Below are 19,449 nucleotides of genomic sequence, written 5' to 3'. Positions count from 1 at the left end.
TATGCCTTTGATCTCCTTTTGTTGTCTGATTGCTCTGGCTAGGACTTCAAGAACTATACTGAATAAGTAGGGAGAGAGTGGACAGTCTAGTCCCTGATTTTAGTGGGATTGCTTCAAGTTTCTCTCCATTTAGTTTAATGTTAGCTACTTGTTTGCCATAAATGGCTTTTACTATGTTTAGCTATGGGCCTTGAATTCCTGTTCATTCCAGGACTTTTATCATGAAGGGGTGTTGAATTTTGTCAAATGCTTTCTCAGCATCTAATGAAATGATCATGTGGTTCTTATCCTTGAGTTTGTTTATATAGTAGGTTACATTGATGGATTTTCGAATGTTAAACCATCCCTGCATACCTGGGATGAAGTCTATTTGATCATGATAGATGATCATTTTGATGTATTCTTGGATTCAGTTTGTAAGAATTTTATTGAGTATTTTTGGTCGATATTCGTAAGGGAACTTGGTCTGAAGTTCTCTTTCCTTATTGGATCTTTGTGTGGTTTAGGTATAAGAGTAATTGTGGCTTCATAGAAGGAATTTGGTAGTGCTTTGTCTAGTTCAATTTTGTGGACTACTTTGGATAGTATTGGTATGAGGTCTTCTATGAAGGTCTGATAGAATTCTGCACTAAACCTATCTGGTCCTGGGCTCTTTTTGGTTGGGAGACTTTTTAATGACTGCTTCTATTTCTTTAGTAGTTATGGGATTTTTTAAAATGGTTTATCTGTTCCTGATCTAACTTTGGTACCTGGTATCTGTCTAGGAAATTGTCCATTTCCTCCAGATTTTCAAGTTTTGTTGAATATAGGCTTTTGTAGTAGGATCTGATGGTTTTTTTGAATTTCCTCTGATTCTGTAGTTATGTCTCCCTTTTCATTTCTGATTTTGTTAATTTGGACACACTCTCTGTGTCCTCTCGTTAGTTTGGCTAAGGGTTTATCTATCTTGTTGATTTTCTCAAAGAACCAGCTTTTGGTTCTGTTGATTCTTTGTATAGTCCTTTTTGTTTATATTTGGTTGATTTCAGCCCTGAGTTTGATTATTTCCTGCCTTCTACTCCTCCTGGGTATATTTGCTTCTTTTTGTTCTAGAGCTTTTAGGTGTGCTGTCAGGCTACTGACATATGCTTTCTCCTGTTTCTTTCTGCAGGCACTCAGAGGTATGAGTTTTCCTCTTAGCACAGCTTTCATTGTCTCCCATAAGTTTGGGTATGCTGTACCTTCATTTTCATTAAGTTCTAAGAAGTCTTTAATTTCTTTATTTCTTCCTTGACCAGGTTATCACTGAGTAGAGCATTGTTCAACTTCCATGTATATGTGGGCATTCTTCCCTTATTGTTATTGAAGACCAGCTTTAGCCCGTGGTGGTCTGAAAGGACGCATGAGGTTATTTCTATTTTTCTGTATCTGTTGAGGCCTGTTTTGTGCCTGATTTTATATGGTCAATTTTGGAGAAAGTACCATGAGGTGGTGAGAAGAAGGTATATCCTTTTGTTTTAGGATAGAATGTTCTATAAATATCTGTTAAGTCCATTTGGTTCATGACTTCTCTTAGTCTGTCTATGTCTCTGTTTAATTTCTGTTTCCATGATCTGTCCATTGATGAGAGTGGGTTGTTTAAGTCTCCTACTATTATTGTGTGAGGTGCAATGTGTGTTTTGAGCTTTAGTAAGGTTTCTTTTATGTATGTAAGTGCCCTTGTATTTGGAACATAAATATTTAGGATTGAGATTTCATCTTGGTGGATTTTTCCTTTGATGAATATGAAGTGTCCTTCCTTATCTTTTTTGATGACTTTTGGTTGAAAATCGATTTTATTCAATATTAGAATGGCTACTCCAGCTTGCTTCTTCCAACCATTTGCTTGGAAAGTTGTTTTCCAGCCTTTTACTTGGAGGTAGTGTCTGTCTTTGTCTCTGAGGTGTGTTTCCTGTAGGCAGCAAAATGCTGGGTCCTCATTACGTATCCAGTTTGTTAATCTGTGCCTTTTTTGGGGGGAATTGAGTCCATTGATGTTGAGAGATATTAAGGGATTGTGATTGTTGTGTCCTGTTATCTTCGTATTTGGAGGTGAGATTATGTTTATGTGCTTGTCTTCTCTTTGTTTTGCTGCAAAACGATTAGTTTCTTGCTTTTTCTAGGGTGTAGCTTGCCTCCTTGTGTTGGACTTTACCATTTATTATCCTTTGTAGAGCTGGATTTGTAGAAATATGTTGTGTAAATTTGGTTTTGTCATGGAATATCTTTGTTTCTCCATCTATGTTAATTGAGAGGTTTGCTGGATACAGTAACCTGGGCTCGCATTTGTGTTCTCTTAGGGTCTGTATGACATCTGTCCAGGATCTTCTGGCTTTCATAGTCTCTGGTGAGAAGTCTGGCATAATTCTGATAGGTCTGCCTTTACTGCTTTTAATATTCTTTCTTTGTTTTGTGCATTTGGTGTTTTGACTAATTATGTGACAAGAGGAGTTTCTTTTCTGGTCCAGTCTATTTGGAGTTCTGTAGGCTTCTTGTATGCTTATGGGCATCTCTTTCTTTAGGTTAGGGTAGTTTTCTTCTATGATTTTTTTGAAGATATTTACTGGTCCTTTGAGTTGGGACTCTTCACTCTCTTCTATACCTATTATTCTTAGCTTTGATCTTCTCATTGTGGCCTGGATTTCCTGTATGTTTTGGGCCAGTAGCTTTTTGCCTTTTACATTATCTTTGACAGTTGTGTCAATGATTTCTATGGAATCTTCTGCTCCTGTGATTCTCTTTCCTATCTCTTATATTCTGTTGGTGATGCTTGTATCTATGGCTCCTTGTCTCTTCCTTTGGTTTTCTATATCCAGGGTTGTCTCCCTTTGTGCTTTCTTTTTTATTTCTATTTTCATTTTCAATTCCTTCACCTGTTTGATTGTGTTTTCTTGTAATTCTTTCAGGGATTTTTGTGTTTCCTCTCTAACGGCTTCTACTTGTTTACTTGTATTTTCCTGCATTTCTCTAAGGGAGTTCCTTATGTATTGCTTAAAGTCTTCCATCATCATGATCAGATATGATTTTAAATCTAGATCTTGCTTTTCTGATGTGTTTGGATATTCAGTGTTTGCTTTGGTGGGAGAATTGGGCTCCGATGATGCCATTTATGCTTGGTTTCTGTTGCTTGGGTTCCTGCGCTTACCTCTCGCCATCAGGTTGTCTCTGGTGTTACCTTGTTCTGCTATTTCTGACAGTGGCTAGACTGTCCTATAGGCCTGTGTATCAGGAGTGCCATAGACCTGTTTTCCTGTTTTCTTTCAGCCAGTTATGGGAACAGTGTTCTACTTTCTGGTGTGTAGTCATTCCTGTCTACTGGTCTTCAGCTCTTCCTGTGGGCATGTGTCCTGAGTCCACCAGGCAGGTCAGAGCAGAAAAGTTGGTCTTACCTCTGGTCTCGGGCCTGAAGTCACTCCTCGGGGCTAAGTTTCAGCTCTCTGTGAGGGCAGCAATCAGAAGGGCCTGCCTCTCATTCTCTGGGGTCCCTGTGCACAGGGGGCCCAGATGGCGCTAGGCATTTTCCTCTAGAGTCAGAAATGTGGGCAGGGAGTAGTCTCCTCTGGTTTCCCAGGCATGTCTGCCCCTCTGAAGGTCTAGCTCTCCCTCCCACAGGATCTTCTAGCTCTCCCTCCCATGGGATCTAAGGGAATTCTTTATGTCTGTCTTAAAGTCCCTCTATCATTATCAAAAAATGTGATTTTTAAATCTAGATCTTGCTTTTCTGGTGTGTTTGGATATCCAGTATTTTCTTTCGTGGGAGAACTGGGCTCTGATGATGCCAAGTAGTCTTGGTTTCTGTTGCTTAGGTTCCTGCACTTGCCTCTAGCCATTGGGTTGTCTCTGGTGTTTGTCTTGCTGTTTCTGAGAGTGACTTGACCCTGCTGTATGCCTCTGTGTCAGCACTCCTGTAGAACTGTTTTCTTGTTTTCTTTCAGCCTTTTCTGAGAGCAGAAGCTCTGATTTCAGGTGTCTTGGCCCTTCTAGAGACTATCTTTCAGCTCTAGGCACTGGCTGGAATCAAAGGTCCTGCCCCTGATTGCTCCTAGGTCCTTGCACCCAGGGGGCACAGTTGGATCTGGCCTGGGGGCAGAGAGTAGTCTCCTTTGAGTTCTCAGGAGCGTTCACACTTCTGAGGGTCCAACTCTCTCCCCCATGGGATTTGGGTGCAGGGAGCTGTTTGGCTGGTTCAATTTGGTCCTGGGCGTAGACCAGAACCGCGGGTTCTGGCAGCTGTCTGTTCCTTTATTCCTGTGTCCAGAGGCACTGTACATTTTCCCCTTGGACCGGGGATGTGAGCAGAAGTGGCAGTCTGTCCTGCGGTCTCAGGATGTCTGTACTCCTGGGTGTTCAGCTCTCTTCCCTCATGGGATTTGGGTGCCTGTCATTTTTTATTGCAAAAGAAAGATAAAACTCTCATATCAATCTGATTAGAAGTCCTAAGGAATTCTTATGAATTCCCATATTTGCTATGTGTCTTAGTTAATTTTCTTTTGCTGTGAAGAGACTACAGGACTAAGCAATTTATAAATGAGGTTTATTGAAGCTCACAGTTCTAAAGAATTAGAGTCCATGATTATAATAATGGCAGGAAGCTTGGCAGCATGTAGGTAGGCATGAGTGGCACAGGAGCATGCATAGCTATGAGCTGCTTACATTTAGATTCTCAGACACAAGGCAGAAGGAGAGAGCTACACTGGGGTATTAAAAGCTCAAAGCCTGCCCTCGCCCCATGACACACCTCCTCCAATAAAGCCACATATCCCAATTCTTCACAAATAATTCTACCAACTAGGGACCAACCATTCAAATATGTGAACCTATGGGGGCCATTTTATTTAATTCTGTATTCCCATCTCTCTCCTTCCACTATGTTAGGAAATAGAGTAACTGTCCCAAAGGCATGTTTTGCCCAAGTGCATGGGGCCCAAGCAACCGTGGACTGAACCCTTCCGATATGCTCACAGTGATGAGAAAAATAGCTAACAGAGAAATTTCCATAAAAATACAAGTAATAAAATATTCATAATGTAGTGTTTGAATGAGAATGTCCCTCAAAGGCTCACATATTTGAATTTTTAGCTGTCTGTTAAAAACTTGTAGATCCAGAGGTGAGCTCTCAGCTACTGTGCCATTACCATGCCTGCCTGCTGAAATACTCCATGCCATGTTGGTCATAGGCTCTGACCCTCTGGAACGGTAAGCCCCAAACCAAACACTTTCTGTTTCTCCCCTCTTGGTCATGTAGTTTTGTCACAAGAGAAAAATAAGCAAAAGTTGGTACTATGGAGTAGGCCATTGCTATGACAGGCCTGGCCATGCTGGAGGAATATGGATGAATGTAAAAGACTGTGGGACTTTGGACTAGAAAAACTGTTAAACTCTTCAGTCGGCCATCCTACTAGGAGCTTAAAGACAATAAATAGTGCTGAGATCAATGTGAACTATGAAGTTCCAGCTCCAGAGTTTTCAGAGAGGAACAGTACTAGCAACTAGTAAGAGACCATTATGCTACATGGCCAAGATTGTGGCTGCTTTTTGTCCTTGTCCTAAGAACCTGCCTGAGACTAAATTGAAGAGTTTTGCACTAATTTTGTTGTCAGAGAAGACTTCGAGACATCCTAATATTGATTCTGTTGTGTGATTATTAGTGATCATTCTTTATGCAGATCTTCAACAAATGAGCAAGAACAAATAGTTTTAAGAGGGGGTGCGGCCTTATTGGAAGAGCTGTGACTTTGGGATTTCAAAAGCACAGGCCATGCCATTCCCAGTGATCTCTGTGTCATGCTGGCAGATCAAGATGTAAACTCTGGGGCACTAGAGAGATGGCTCAGTGGTTAAGAGCACTGACTGTTCTTCCAGAGGTCCTGAGTTCAATTCCCAGCAACCACATGATGGCTCACAACCATCTGCAATGAGATCTGGTGCCCTCTTCTGGTGACTCTGAAGATAACTACAGTGTGCTTATATATAATAAATAAATCTTTTAAAAAGAGATGCAAACTCTGAGCTCTAGTGCCATGCCTGCATGCTGCTATGCTGGTCATGGATCTAACCCACTGCAGCTGTGAGCCTCAAATTAAAACACTTTCTTTTATAAGTTGCCTTGGTCATGGTGCCTTTTCATGATAATAGAAAAGTAACTAAAACATCATTTTTCTAAGTTTTTGTAATTTTCAAAGCTTTTCAAACATTTTTCAAACTTCATCGTAATTTATTTATGCTTTATTTTAGGCACTTAGAGCTCTAACTTTTTCTTAATTTTTTTTTTGTTTCTTGATTTTTTTCTTTGACCCATTCACCATTCAGTAATGAATTGTTTAATCTCCAAGAGTTTCTTACTTACTAGAGATATGTTTGCTGTTAATTTTAAGTTTTATTGCACAGTGGTCAGATGAGAAATGCAGAGTTAGTTCAATCTTCCTGAATTTGGTTAAGATTTGTTTTGTCTTACAGGATGAGACGCTTCTGTGCACCGCTGAGTAAAATATATACTATTTAGTGTTTGGATGGAATATTCTGTAGAAATGTTAATATCATTTGATGTATTTTAACATTTAATTCTAGTTTCTTTGTTTATTCTTTGTCCAGACAACAGATTTAGTGCAGAAAGCGGGTTATTGAAATCACCTATTAGTGGTTTGCTATTAATCTGTGTCTTTTAGTATAATTTTTATGAAATCCATTCACCAGAGTTTGGTGCATATATATTTGGGTTAGTAATGTCTTCTTGGTTAATTGTCTTCTTAATTAGAATCAACTGTACTTCTTTGTCTCCTAGCTAGTACTAGTTTGAAGTCTATTTTGTCAGACATTAATATAAAACATTTGCTTGTTTCCTGATCCCATTTGATTAGCATGCCTCTCCCAACTCTCTCCCTGCCTCTTTTAATATTATTTTCATTTTGAGGAGGGTCTCATAGTCCAGGCTGGTCTTGTACTGATGATCCTTCCATCTTCCAAGTGGTAGGAATAAAGGTGTTCACTAACCTGGCCAGCTATACCTTTCTTTTAAATGTTTATACCTCATTTCCTTTCCTTCATTGAACTAAGACTCCAACAACAATGGAGATATAAGTGATAGTGGACCTATTTGTCTCATTTTTATATTTAAATACATTCTTAGATTTTTCTAGAGAATACTCTTAAAGAAGAGGAGCTAAGAAAGGCCAGTAGCTCTGGTTGCCAAAGCAAAACAAACGCAGTGTACCTTTATTTAATCTACGTCTATGCTAGGTTTTCTCATCTGTGGATGATGTTTCTTAAAAATTTGGAAAACTCAAACCTGTTATCTCTTAAGCATTGCTTCTTACTCTTTTTTCTTTGGAACTTAGTAGCTTAAGATTTTGGATATTATTCTGTAAGTCTCTTATCTTTATTATTTTGATCCATTTTTCAGGTTATAGTTGTATTGACTTTTGTTTGTGGTGTTCTAGATTTATTTTCCTGAATTTGTCTTAGATACAACTGGATATATGCATCTCCCAATTCACTATTTCTCTCCTAACCAACATCAAATCTCAATCAAATTTCAGCAATTTCACACTGACATTTACAACACTATTTTTTCCTTCAATAATGTTCATTTCTATTTATGACTAATTTTTGTTTCTTTAAACACATTAGAAATAGCTGTTATAGTATCCATAGACAGGAACATTAAAGACTATGCTGGAGGACTATTTTACCACTGTCCCTTTTTAGAAAGACTGGTTCATATGATGTAGGAGTTGACTCTTTGAAGACGGTAAGGGAAGGGGGGCCCATATTTGCCATATGTGTTGTAGTGAGAACAGAGGGTGGGGTTAAAATGAAGATTAAGGATTAAGACAGCAAATTATGGAACACTAAGATGAATAGGAATGTTTCTGGATGGCTATGAGATACTTGACGTGTTCAGATAAAAAGGAGCAGGCTTCTGTGTCAGACAGCAGGTACGCTGCCTCTCCAACATCCTCAAGGACCACGGGTAAGGTACTGTTGTATTTCATATATCTTACTTCCAATGAAGCTAATTAAAACTAAATTACAAGCACAGATGGCTTCTCATAACAAGATTCCATCTAGGTGGCTGTCATGATTAACTCTCTATTGTGGTAAAGCACTGACATACCTGCAAGTCAGAAGGTAGCCAATGCAAGCTAATAATAGTGGAAAGTCAAGGTAACAAAGCTGAAGCCAGAGATGGACCTACACATATGTGTGTGGGCCTGTGATAGCCCAGAGAATTAGCCAATGCCCACAGATAGTTTTTATCCACCTCCTGCCATTTTGTTATAGAAATACTGGACAACAAAAATTAAACTTCTCCCTCTGGGAAACCCTTCCCACTCTTGATTCTCTCACTTTTCCTTAGTTCTTCACTTTTATATTTTGGTTGTTTTGTTGTTGTTGTTGTTGTTGTTGTTGATGATGATGATGATGATGATGATGATGATGATGATGATGATGATTTTGCAGACAGGGTTTTTCTCTGTAGCCCTGGCTATCCTGGACTTGTTCTGTAGACTAGGTTGGCCTCAGACTCCGAGATCTGCCTATCTCTGCCCACTTTGAGTACTGGTATTAAGACATTTGGCATCATGCCTGGCTGTATGAAATACTTCTTAATAAAGGCTGTACCTTTAATTTTCATTTGCAAGAGACGATGAACTCAGAACCACTACCTTAGGCTAATCTTTAGTGATTCTGTGTCTAGCATCTTAGGACCTAGTAAATCCTAACTGGGTGTAAAAGTTAACCCCCCTCTCTCAAAAACTCTGTAGCAAAAGTAATAAGAAAGACACTTATCAACTTTTAATGGATTTTATTACTTTAAAGTTGTATGCATCCTCATAATCAACACCATTGGCATGCCACTTGGCTGACCTATATTAGTCAATCAGGTTACCATAACAAAATATCGGAGATAAGGTGACTAAACAACAGATATTAATTTCTTATATTTCTAGAGACTGGTTTCCAGTCAAAGTTTGCTTCCAGGATCAGTGATTTGTCTTACTGGACTAGGATTCCACTTTTGAAACCTTACCTAACTTTAGCCTTGACTGAATGTAGTCATTCTGAGGGTAGAAGTTTCAACATTATGAATTCAGTCCATAGCACTTCCCAATCTGACAAATCTGTGTGAAGAGAGGGATATTCTACATGTTCGTCATTCTTGCTCATGGTGACTCACCATCTTGTGGCTTTGTTCAGTGAATTCATGGCTTAGTATTCTAGCAGTCCCGTGGTTGTCTAAACCCACCCACTCAGGACCCTTCACTGGTTTCAAGACATTTGACTTTAAGCAGAAGTAGTAGGCTCAGCTTCCACAGCAAGTGACTAACTGGAATGTGGCCACCAAAACTCTGCCAGGTCAAACCTACCACACAGGGCCCATCACAGTTCCTCAGTTCTGGCATTGGAAACAAAGATCCAAATATGATTTTGTAATTTTTATCTAAAATGTAAGAGAGGCAGGAAGGGGTAATGCAGGGTTCATCACATTGTGTATGTATTGTGTGTGTGTTCTGGCCAGTTTTTCTAGCCAGTCCAACTGATTCTTGAGACCTTCTAGCTGGTCACACAATGAACCTGTTTCTTTTACTTCAGCCCAGGTCCTGACACTGAACATGTTTGTTAAAAAGACTATATCAAAGTAATAACTGCTATCATTTTACCACTCTCAGGCTGTCCAGGGCACAGGCCTGGCCTTCATCGTCTACACTGAGGCCATTAAAAACATGGAAGTGTCCCAGCTCTGGTCAGTGCTCTACTTCTTCATGCTGCTAACACTGGGTATGGGAAGCATGGTAGGGACAGGAACAGCCATCCTCACCCCTCTGACTGACAGCAAGGTCATCTCCAGCTACCTGCCCAAGGAGGCCATTTCAGGTCAGGACACACTGCTGAGGAGGCAGGGCATGGGTGGGCAGGAAATGCAGAACATTTGATGAAATGATTTCTTCAAAAGCTTTGTCTTCTAAGCCAACTGCAGAAGCAGTTTCTAGGAGTCTGTGTTCCTGTACTGTGTCCTACTCAGCCCTGGGAGATAGACTAGGAACACACCACATCCCAGGGAAGTAAGGTGGTCAGCCAGCCCACCCTTGGGAAAAGGCTAACTCCCCAGCCTGCACTCAGGTCTCCAGGCTTTGAGAGCCTCCATCTGTTTTTGTTTTAATTGAAAGATAACATCAACTGTCCATTTCCTAAGGTGAGTGTATGACCTGTTCCCAGACCAGGAAGATCTCCTTCCACATACTCTCCAAGCAATAAGCCCCCAATCAGACCACCCTGTTCTGATGTCTAGTGCTTCTTGTGTTTGCCTCTGTTCTTGAAAGTCATTCTTTAAAAAAAAAAAAGATATTACAGGCCTGCCATCAACCCTTAGTGTGCTGTACTGTGCAATTGTCAGTCCCTGATCCTGTCTGATACATCATTGTAAGAGCACATACCACTTCTTCATGCACTTTGACTGTGAAGTTTTTAGATTTTCCCATGATGGCTACCCATTAACTTCACTATCATGCTACCCAACCACGGTCATGAGGACTCTGGCCAGACATCTCTGATTCTGATGATTCTGTAACTCCATATCCAAGATGAGTAAAACAAGGCTCCATCCAATTTTCATGTTCTGACCACTCACTGCAAGTTACATTCTCCTGACTCAGAACCTCCTAGCACTTGGCATCCTTCCTGGGACTGGGTCTCTGTAGCCCAGTTGTATATACTGTCCCCAGTCCCTTTTTCCATGAACTGACATCCCCTGAAGAGCAGGCCCTATAGCTCGTGTGGGTGAGCCTCCCTTTAAGGTACACCTAAGGACCTGTGGCTCCTGCTGACATATAATGTGGGATCCGAGTAGGGAGACTCCGAGAGAAGAGCAGTGATCTTGTCTTTCAGGTCTGGTGTGCCTCATCAACTGTGCTGTTGGCATGGTGTTCACCATGGAGGCTGGGAACTACTGGTTTGACATATTCAATGACTATGCAGCCACGCTGTCTCTGCTGCTCATTGTGCTGGTGGAGACTATAGCTGTGTGCTACGTGTATGGGCTGAGGAGGTAAGGAGAGCCCAGATGTGGGATGGTTAGCTGCAGGGCCACACTCATAAGAAAACCATCCTTTCTCAATAGGTGTGTCCCTTCTAGATGCTCCTTTGCCCTCAGATCTCCTTCATCTCTTGCTTCCAACAGCCTCTTTGCACTTCCTGTTTTCCACTCTTTACCATGGCATGCTTTCTGGGCAGGGACTCAGCTCCAGGCTTAGATACTCTGATCATCTGCCAGAATTAGGATTTCCAAGAGCCTAACACTGGGATGTTTTCAGTCTTCCAAGTGATGGAATATGCATCTGGGGCCCAAACTGTCATGTATAGCTTTCAAACTGGTGGCCAGTGAGATGAGGGTTGCAGGACCTCCTTCATTAGGTATCTGGCTAAAGTCTGGGAGAAAGTGTGATGATATTTCTAGCACTTTCCCTGGTCTTCTGGGGACCACATGCTGAGAACCCACTAGTCTCGGACCTTGTTCTTTTTAGTCGGCCTGCCAGGGTGGGAAGAGCAAGCAGTTCAGAACCTCCTCTCTACTGCTCCATTCTACCTGCTCTTCTGTGCCAACGCCAGGCCCTTCCAAGCTCAAAGTGACTGTTCTGAAAATATCTCTAGGAGCAGGAGAGAATACTTGGAGCTATCACTAATGGATAGTGTGGGTGGGTGGGCAGAGAGGCAATGTCACCCTAGCCCTGTGGACTGAGGGGATTAGCATACTCCTTCGCCACGCACCCTGGACCCATCTTCACTAGGAATTACTCTAAGGGCCACATCAAAAGCCTTCCTCTGAAGGCTAACACACTGGGGAGATGCCCCATGACCCCTTCCTTCTTGGTCATTCTCCCGCTCAGGCAGCCTCAGCCCTTTTCCCTTTACCTCAACATCTCCCACAGGAAAGGAAAAGACCATTTGGGTTCAGGGTCACAATCAAACATCATTGGTAACCAGAATAGCATCTTCCCAAGTGCAGAGGGTATGCAAGCTGGAGCCCCTCCCTCCAGGCTCTCTCCCTGTGTTCCAAACAGATTTGAAAGTGATCTTCGGGCCATGACTGGCCGGCCCCTCAACTGGTACTGGAAGACCATGTGGGTGTTTGTGAGCCCACTGATCATCATCGGCCTCTTTATATTCTACCTGAGTGACTACATCCTCACGGGAACGCTGCAGTACCAAGCCTGGGATGCTACTCAGGTATGTGATGCTCCTGCAGGTCTGAGGAAGAGCAGAGGCAACAGTGTCACTTCAGAACACAGCTCTTCAGTTTCTGACACAAGGAACCATTGCTATGAGGAGATTAGAGGTGATAGATAGCATGGTGGCTTCATCAAGACGTTTCAGATGCTCAATCCAGTACAGCAGAACTGGGCTCTGAGGTTTTAACCTCTGTGGAGACATAAGTCACCTTCACAATATCCCAGTGGAACTTCCCTAGATGGTGAGGGCATCCCTGTGTGAGTACTGGTTCTTCCTTCATAAGAACTCCAGCTAAGAGCTTTGCCCGTGGAAAAGTGCTCTCTATGGGTAAAAGAGAAAAGGTGAGAGTGGTTTCTGTGCATGGTTGCTGTAAATTAAGTGCAGAAGGGTAGGGTGGGTGTGTGTGTGTGACCTACAGGCCCAGTCCTACCCTATGTTTTATTATCACACTGACCAAAATCTTGATCTAATAAATGCAGGGAGAAAAACTTGGGCTATAGTTTCAGAGGGGTCAGTCAGGATATCCTGACCTTATTGCCTTGGGTGGAGTACCAAGAGTGTGAATCAACCTTTTTCTTTACATCCTGATAGACAGAACAGAGAGGAAGCCTCCAGAGACCAGATACCCCAAGGATCAGCCCTCAATTACCTGCTTCCCCAGATAGATCCTACTTCCTAACGTTTCCAGCACCTGTGTCTGGAGGGAAGCATTTTGTATTCAAACCTAAATACCAACTCACACCATTTCTCTTCCTTTTTTTGGAATAGAGGCTGAGTCCCCTTAGACTAGTGAATGTTTCTCCTCTTTTCTTGCAGGGCCATGTGGTGATTAAGGATTACCCTACATATGCACTCGCTGTCATTGGGCTTCTGGTAGCCTCCTCTACTATGTGCATCCCTCTGGTAGCCCTGGGGACTTTTGTCACACGCCACCTCAAGAGCAGAGAACAGTTTCCCGAGGCCTGAGAACTAGAAGTCCCACAGACCACCTAAGTTTCACAGCTACTCTCTCTCTCTATGTATTCAGCAGTGGAAGTGCTACAGCCCTCTTTTAAAGCCACAAGTATTTTCTGCTCCCTGAATTTATAAAACAAAAAAATTAATTCTCTATATTGTAGCTTGACAGAATCCTAACTCACACTTAGGTTTTTACTTTTGTTTTTGTTTTCAAGACAAGGTTTCTGTGTACCCCTGGCTGTCCTGGAACTCGCTCTGTACGAACAAATCTACCTGTGTCCCGAGTACTAGGAATAAAGATTTGTGCAACTTTTACTCTTTCTCTTCCATAATGTATACTTTTGTTGCTAGAATCTATATATTTAGCTCAAAAGAGATACAATTTTTGATCATTTTGACCTTTAGCTCTCATTCTTTACATACTGCCATTAGAGTCAGATTCACCTGTAACTTTGGGGCACAGTCTTGGTATATATGGACCCCAGGTTGGGCTAGAATCTATGATCATCTAGCTACAGGCTCCCCATACTGGCATAACAGGTCATATGCCACCAGGCCAGGCATATACCTTTTAGAACAGTAATTATCCTTTTGTTTCTGTTTGAACCGTGCCTTTGCAGAGAGGGTAAGTAGGGAGAGAACAGGTGAAGCCAGCCTGGGTTCAAACACACAATCCTCTTACTTCACCCCTCCAGTGCTGGGATTACAGGCACAGGCCACCACCCCACACCTTTCAGTATTTCTTGAAGGGTATTTTAACGATAAATTTTCTCAGCTTTTTCTTGTCTAGCAAAGGTGGTTTTCATTCTTGACTGGCAGGTTTCTTTCTTGTAGCAGTTTGTACTGATAAATCCATTTATTATAATCTAATGATATCCCTTTATATGTGACTAGACTCTTGCTCCTTGGTGGTAGAGAAGGGGGAAATGAGCTGTAGATCAAACTATACAAAATAAGAAATATAGGATGAAAACCTGAAGTGCTATATGCACCACAACAATGACTGTATTAAGATTTTTTTTTTTTTTTTTTTTTTTACTAAATCTGATTTTACTGTTAACAAAAACTGTGGGATGATGCATTAATCTGTTCTGGTGTACTACACATTTACTATGCATCCTCTCATACTATGTTGTGAACCTCAAATACAATCCATTTCATTAAAAATCAGGTGTGAGGACCTTCCTCCCAGACCCAACCCTGAGGGTCATGTGGCAAACCAGCAAAATCTTTGTCCAGTCACACTCCTTCCCTCCTGAGCTTATCTGTTGTGAAGTATTAAATCATCTCACCTTTGTCCTGGTTAAGTTCCGCATCCTCCAAGAAGCACCAATCACCTCCCCTCGAGCTCCCTGATCTTTCTATTGGCCACAGAGAGCTCTTCCTGTACCCCCCAAAAGGTCCCTACCTCCTGGTCAGCGCTGATGCTTTTTCTCTCTCTTCCCCTTGAATGAGCTTCAGCCACTGACTTCTAGTGCAAAGGACACGGTCAAAGTGATACAGATTCAATATTGCTGGCTGTGACAAAACTGTCTGAAGAGAATTAATGGCTTCCAGGCCAGCGTCAGCAGAGATGGCCAACCCAACAAGTTGGGAGGAACTGAATCTTGTCCTTAGTGACCGTCATCTCGAAAAAGGATGGTGCCTGCTTCCAGTAGAATCTTAACTGTGCCTTGGAGAATGCTCTGAACCAGAGAAACAAATACAAGCAAACACAGACAGCTTCAAGTTGCTAAGTGTGGAAAGAACTTGTTACAGTGACTGGTTAACAGAGTGAGGCCACTCAGAGCTGGTCTACTCTCACAGTGAACAAACAATACATTCAAATTACCGAACACATTTTACTGAAGTTCCTCCACTAGGAACCCAGAGAAATGAAATGTGGAAATTAATCTTTAAAGCATACACATGCACAAGTAAATATGAAAACACTGTACTTATGCACAAAGCACACACACACGCATGTACTATGTAAACATATGTATATTTTGTGTATGAAACTTGGATGCTATTATCAAGGAACTTCATCTCACTTTGCACATAGGCAAGGGTTTCCTGCCACGAGCTGTTTACTCAGTACGTCACTCAGGCTCACTGACACCTTTCCATGTTTTCTATGAAAACGTTTGAGACAGAATCTCATGTAGAATAAACTGGCTTCAAACTCTCTATGGAGCTGAGGATGACCTTGAGTTGATTTTCCTCCTACCTCCCAAGGTGTGGGCTGCCATGCTGAATTTACAGAGTGCTGGGGATCATGCCTGGGTTTGGCGCATGCCTGGTAAGTGGTCTAACAGTGCTGCATCCTCAGCCCTGGCAGTACTCAGTCATGAGCTGCAATCTCTATCACTTATCCACCCATACTTCCTTACCACCCTGCAACCTATATCACTGTGAAATTATAAGTGGAAGTACAGATACTTTTATGGATATTAAACATCACTAAATGTTGCCCTAGCCTTATCTATAAAAAACAAAGCTATAAAAAATGTATAAGGCAATTGCTGGAAAACAGTTTAGAAGCGATTGATCTTGTTTACTTAGTGACTAGTATTTCTATAATGATCAAACATTGCTTTAAGATTAAAAAAATATCCATGATAAAAACAGAAACAATACTAACAGTGGTTAGAAAAGAATATGGCATTTTATTTTTGCATATGGATGTACAGTAAATGAGTTAAACAAGATCACTGCAGGGCTCTCAAACACTGATCACTTGCAGCCTAACCCTCTGACATTACTCCTTGCAAAGCAGCCACACTACTGGTTCCACGTGGTGTTGGCATGAAGTGCTCACTGTAAAATGCCCAGCAGCTTCTGAATAGCACATCACAGCAGACGTGGCTTCATGTTTCATCTTGGAACAAACTGCTTACACGTGTCAGAGCAGGCGGCTCTATTTACTACCCTATAGTGAGCTTTAATGACTGATTTTAAACTACACAGGATTTTCCCAGAGTTTCTAAAAGCAATAACTTATTGTTTATAAAAGATAATGTTGAAAAAAAGGTAATGTTAAAGGCGCTTTTAGAAATATTTAACATAAGGTACTATTAGAAAAAAAAACCACATATTTTAAAGCAAAACACTGATATAGCATAGCAGTGTTTAACTGAATTGTTCTAAGATAGCGCAGTGATACTACCTTATACACTGTTCTAATATCTAAACCTCATAATTACAATTTTAATATATAACCTGTCTCACAACTATGCACAGCTCTGAAGCGTGGTTTTCAGTCTGTTTATGCATAAATTAAAGTTGGTCCTTGATTTGGAGAACTATGGCTACCTGGAAGCACTAAATTTCAGACACTTATTGACAGTGAATACAAACCTTGTCAGGGTGATAAAGCCAGAGTGCCATGCAGGAAAAGCAACTGCTACCCCAAGTGTGAATCAAGTCTAGCACAAGACCTTCTCTGAGGTCTGCATGTCTCAATGAGCAACCAATAATAAAATCCTACAAGATATGAGAAGCAGCAGCTGGCAGTCTAGTGTATTTTCCACAATGAAGCAGTTCTTAAAAAGAGGTGACTTTGGACCTTTAGCATAAGAGACAGACTTTACATTCTTTGATTTCATTTATACCATTTAAAAAAGATAAAATATATCTGAACTTTTCATGACATTTAAGCTGCTAGCAGCTCAAGCAATTTCAAATGACTCTAGATCCCATTCTCCTCTCCCTCACTGTGAAATCACAGCTTAGCAAACTGCCTGACCTTTAAGAGACATTCTCTAAGCATAGTAGAATTAGCATATTATTAAACTCTTAAGAAAAGCCCAAAGATACATGGAAAAAATGCTTGCTAACAGTGACTGCTTTACAATGGCAATAATGAAACAGAGCTAGAAAAATAATTTTGTTTTAAATAATGAAAGAAGTTAAATTTTTTAAAATATATTACTTATCTGTGAACTTCTGACTTGACAGTGAATAGATTTCTTCTGTTCTGTGAGCTGAATTTAAGCTACATTTTAATTATACTATAGCTTCAAATTATAAATATAACCATCCCAACAGTAAAGAGATCATCAAAGCAGTAATATCAGATCAATTCTAAGATATCACCCAGCCCAAATCACAAGAGGTACTTTTGGATAAAGGCTTTAAGAAGACCTTGGGGTTCATGTGGAAAGCAGGTCAGTAAAGACTCCAGTTCTGCATCATGGAGTCTTCCAAGCCAAGCCGCTTTCCACAAACACAAATTCAGTCTATCTTTTCTTTCTGTACAAGTCTGGGAGCATCAACAAAATCTTTGCCATTGTAAAGAATAATAAAAAATGTTCCAATGCTTGCAACTCCCCAGAAGAGGACATATGCCAGTGTTTCTGTCCAAGTGTCACCTGTTGATATTAAAAACAAAGATAATACATCATTTGTTGTTATCAGATCTATTGACCACACTGAAGTTTATTCGTGTCCACAGGAAAAATATAACATCTTAAGTTTTAAACCAGGGGTCTCAATTCTGCAAGGCTCAATAAACCATCAGCTGTGGGACCCTAAGAACTTGTTGCCTCCATGGCAAATTCCCAGCAATACTGAGGCTACAGACAGAGGCCACACTGTGAGAACTAGACTACTCTCATATTTCTTATGCTTTACTAGCATAAGAAATTACTAACAGTTTAATCATAGTTCTACAATTGATGCAATATTATCAAAATACAAAACACACTTTACAGAATGTATGTTTTAAACTCAACTGTATAAATCACAACATATTAGAACAGCTTTTAACAACTCTGCTGGTTGAGTTTATAAAGGTCAGCAGCACCCATGAAGCAAAGGCCTATTTTGTTTTTCTGTTTGAAGAGCTAAGCCTCAGCTCACTTCTCTCCTGTATCTGCTGGCCTCAAGTATGGAGAAACAATGCAGAGTCAAATGACCAATCAGATGGCTCAAGGGAAGGCAGCCAGACCACATCAGAGGTTGTGATGTGTCTATGTTCCCTCTTGAAAACCACAGCAGGAGCTGGAAATCAGCCACCCCTATCCAGATGCATTATTGACAGGACACTATCCACAGTCACCCCTATCCACATGCATTATTTGACAGGACACTATCCACAGCATTCAGTATTATTTTTACTCAAAATTATCCCTCAATTTGCAACATTATCAGTTTTCAAAGATTTTAGTTTTAAAAGTTGTTATACAGAGGCAAGTTATTGTTTGCTTGAGGAGTTGTCCTGGTTTGATTTCTATTGTTTGTTTGAGGAGTTGTCCTGGTTTGATTTCTATTGCTGTGATAAACATAACCAAAAGCAACTTGGGAGAGGAAAGACATTATCTGGCCTCCACTTTACAGTCTATCACTGAAGGAAGCCAGGACAGAAACTCAAGGCAGGAACTGAAGCAGAGACCACGGCGAATGCTCTTTAATGGACTCCTCTTCATGGCTTGCTAGTTTGCATTATTACATAATCCAGGATACTTGCTCAGGGGTGGCACTGTCCACAGTGTACTAGGCCATTCCACATCAATCATTAATCTAGAATATGCCCCACAGACCTGCCTACAAGAAAATCTGGTGGAGGCATATTTTCAAGGGAAGGAAGTTCCCCCTTCGCAGATGATTTTAGTTTGTGTCAAGTTGAGGGAAAAACAAACCAACCAGGACAGGACTGAAGCAAGACCTCACTGTGCTGCTTCAGACCAAGAAAGGAGCTTCCTATAAGCTGCTAAGCACTCCCCAGAGAAACCCTCCACTCAGGCCTTATCCCTGTAGAAGCTCTTTAACCTGTGGTGAGCACAGAAAACCAAACAAAACCCATCCAAGAGGCAATGGCTTCCAGGAATGAGCACCCACTGTGCAGTGTTTAAGGCCCAAGTCAAAGATCCAGAATGACTGAAACCAGTTGTTGGCCTGGGAGCAAGCATGCTGCCTGGATTTGTTCTTTTTCCTTTCCTTCCTACCATAAAAACTGACACAGACTCACAACCAGACTGCAAGCAATTCCTATACCCTTTTGTTTTTACTGTAGTTAAGAATGGGTTCTCAAGTTTTAGAAGGTCAAAGAATATACTACAGAGGCTACATGAAATAAAACAGTGTCTACTGTCTCTCTTTACACTAGTTTGTTAACGAGGATGGCAAGTTACTATGCTTTTTTCCCTCTATTCAACATTGTAGTATTTTATCAAACCATGTGGTGATTGTTTACAATGCTAAACTCTGAGGGCAGAGAGGTATAGCACTGGTCCTCTTAAGAAGTGCAGGCTGATGGTAGTACAG

At 41.1% G+C, this 19,449-nt stretch overlaps 2 protein-coding genes across 5 annotated transcripts in view; one reads left to right on the top strand and one right to left on the bottom strand.

Annotated features, from left to right (window-relative positions):
- Slc6a20b (solute carrier family 6 member 20b) overlaps window positions 1-17,208 on the top strand; it is a 49,942-nt gene extending 32,734 nt beyond the window's left edge. For both annotated transcript variants that reach the window (XM_063266353.1, XM_002729986.7), the window contains exons 8-11: window positions 9,690-9,894; window positions 10,906-11,065; window positions 12,078-12,243; window positions 13,063-17,208. In XM_063266353.1, the coding sequence (XP_063122423.1) occupies window positions 9,690-9,894; window positions 10,906-11,065; window positions 12,078-12,243; window positions 13,063-13,212 (681 nt within the window). In that variant the 3' untranslated portion in view covers window positions 13,213-17,208. The remainder of the gene's footprint in view (window positions 1-9,689; window positions 9,895-10,905; window positions 11,066-12,077; window positions 12,244-13,062) is intronic.
- Window positions 15,832-19,449, bottom strand: part of Sacm1l (SAC1 like phosphatidylinositide phosphatase) — a 56,393-nt gene continuing 52,775 nt past the window's right edge. For all 3 annotated transcript variants that reach the window (NM_001357497.1, NM_053798.3, XM_063264777.1), the window contains one exon: window positions 15,832-17,555. In NM_001357497.1, the coding sequence (NP_001344426.1) occupies window positions 17,353-17,555 (203 nt within the window). In that variant the 3' untranslated portion in view covers window positions 15,832-17,352. The remainder of the gene's footprint in view (window positions 17,556-19,449) is intronic.

This window comes from Rattus norvegicus, chromosome 8, assembly GCF_036323735.1.
Source record: "Rattus norvegicus strain BN/NHsdMcwi chromosome 8, GRCr8, whole genome shotgun sequence".
NCBI classification, from domain to species: Eukaryota; Metazoa; Chordata; class Mammalia; order Rodentia; family Muridae; genus Rattus; species Rattus norvegicus.
The sequence above is the reverse complement of the archived record's forward strand: the minus strand, read 5'-3'. Positions and strand labels throughout refer to the sequence as shown.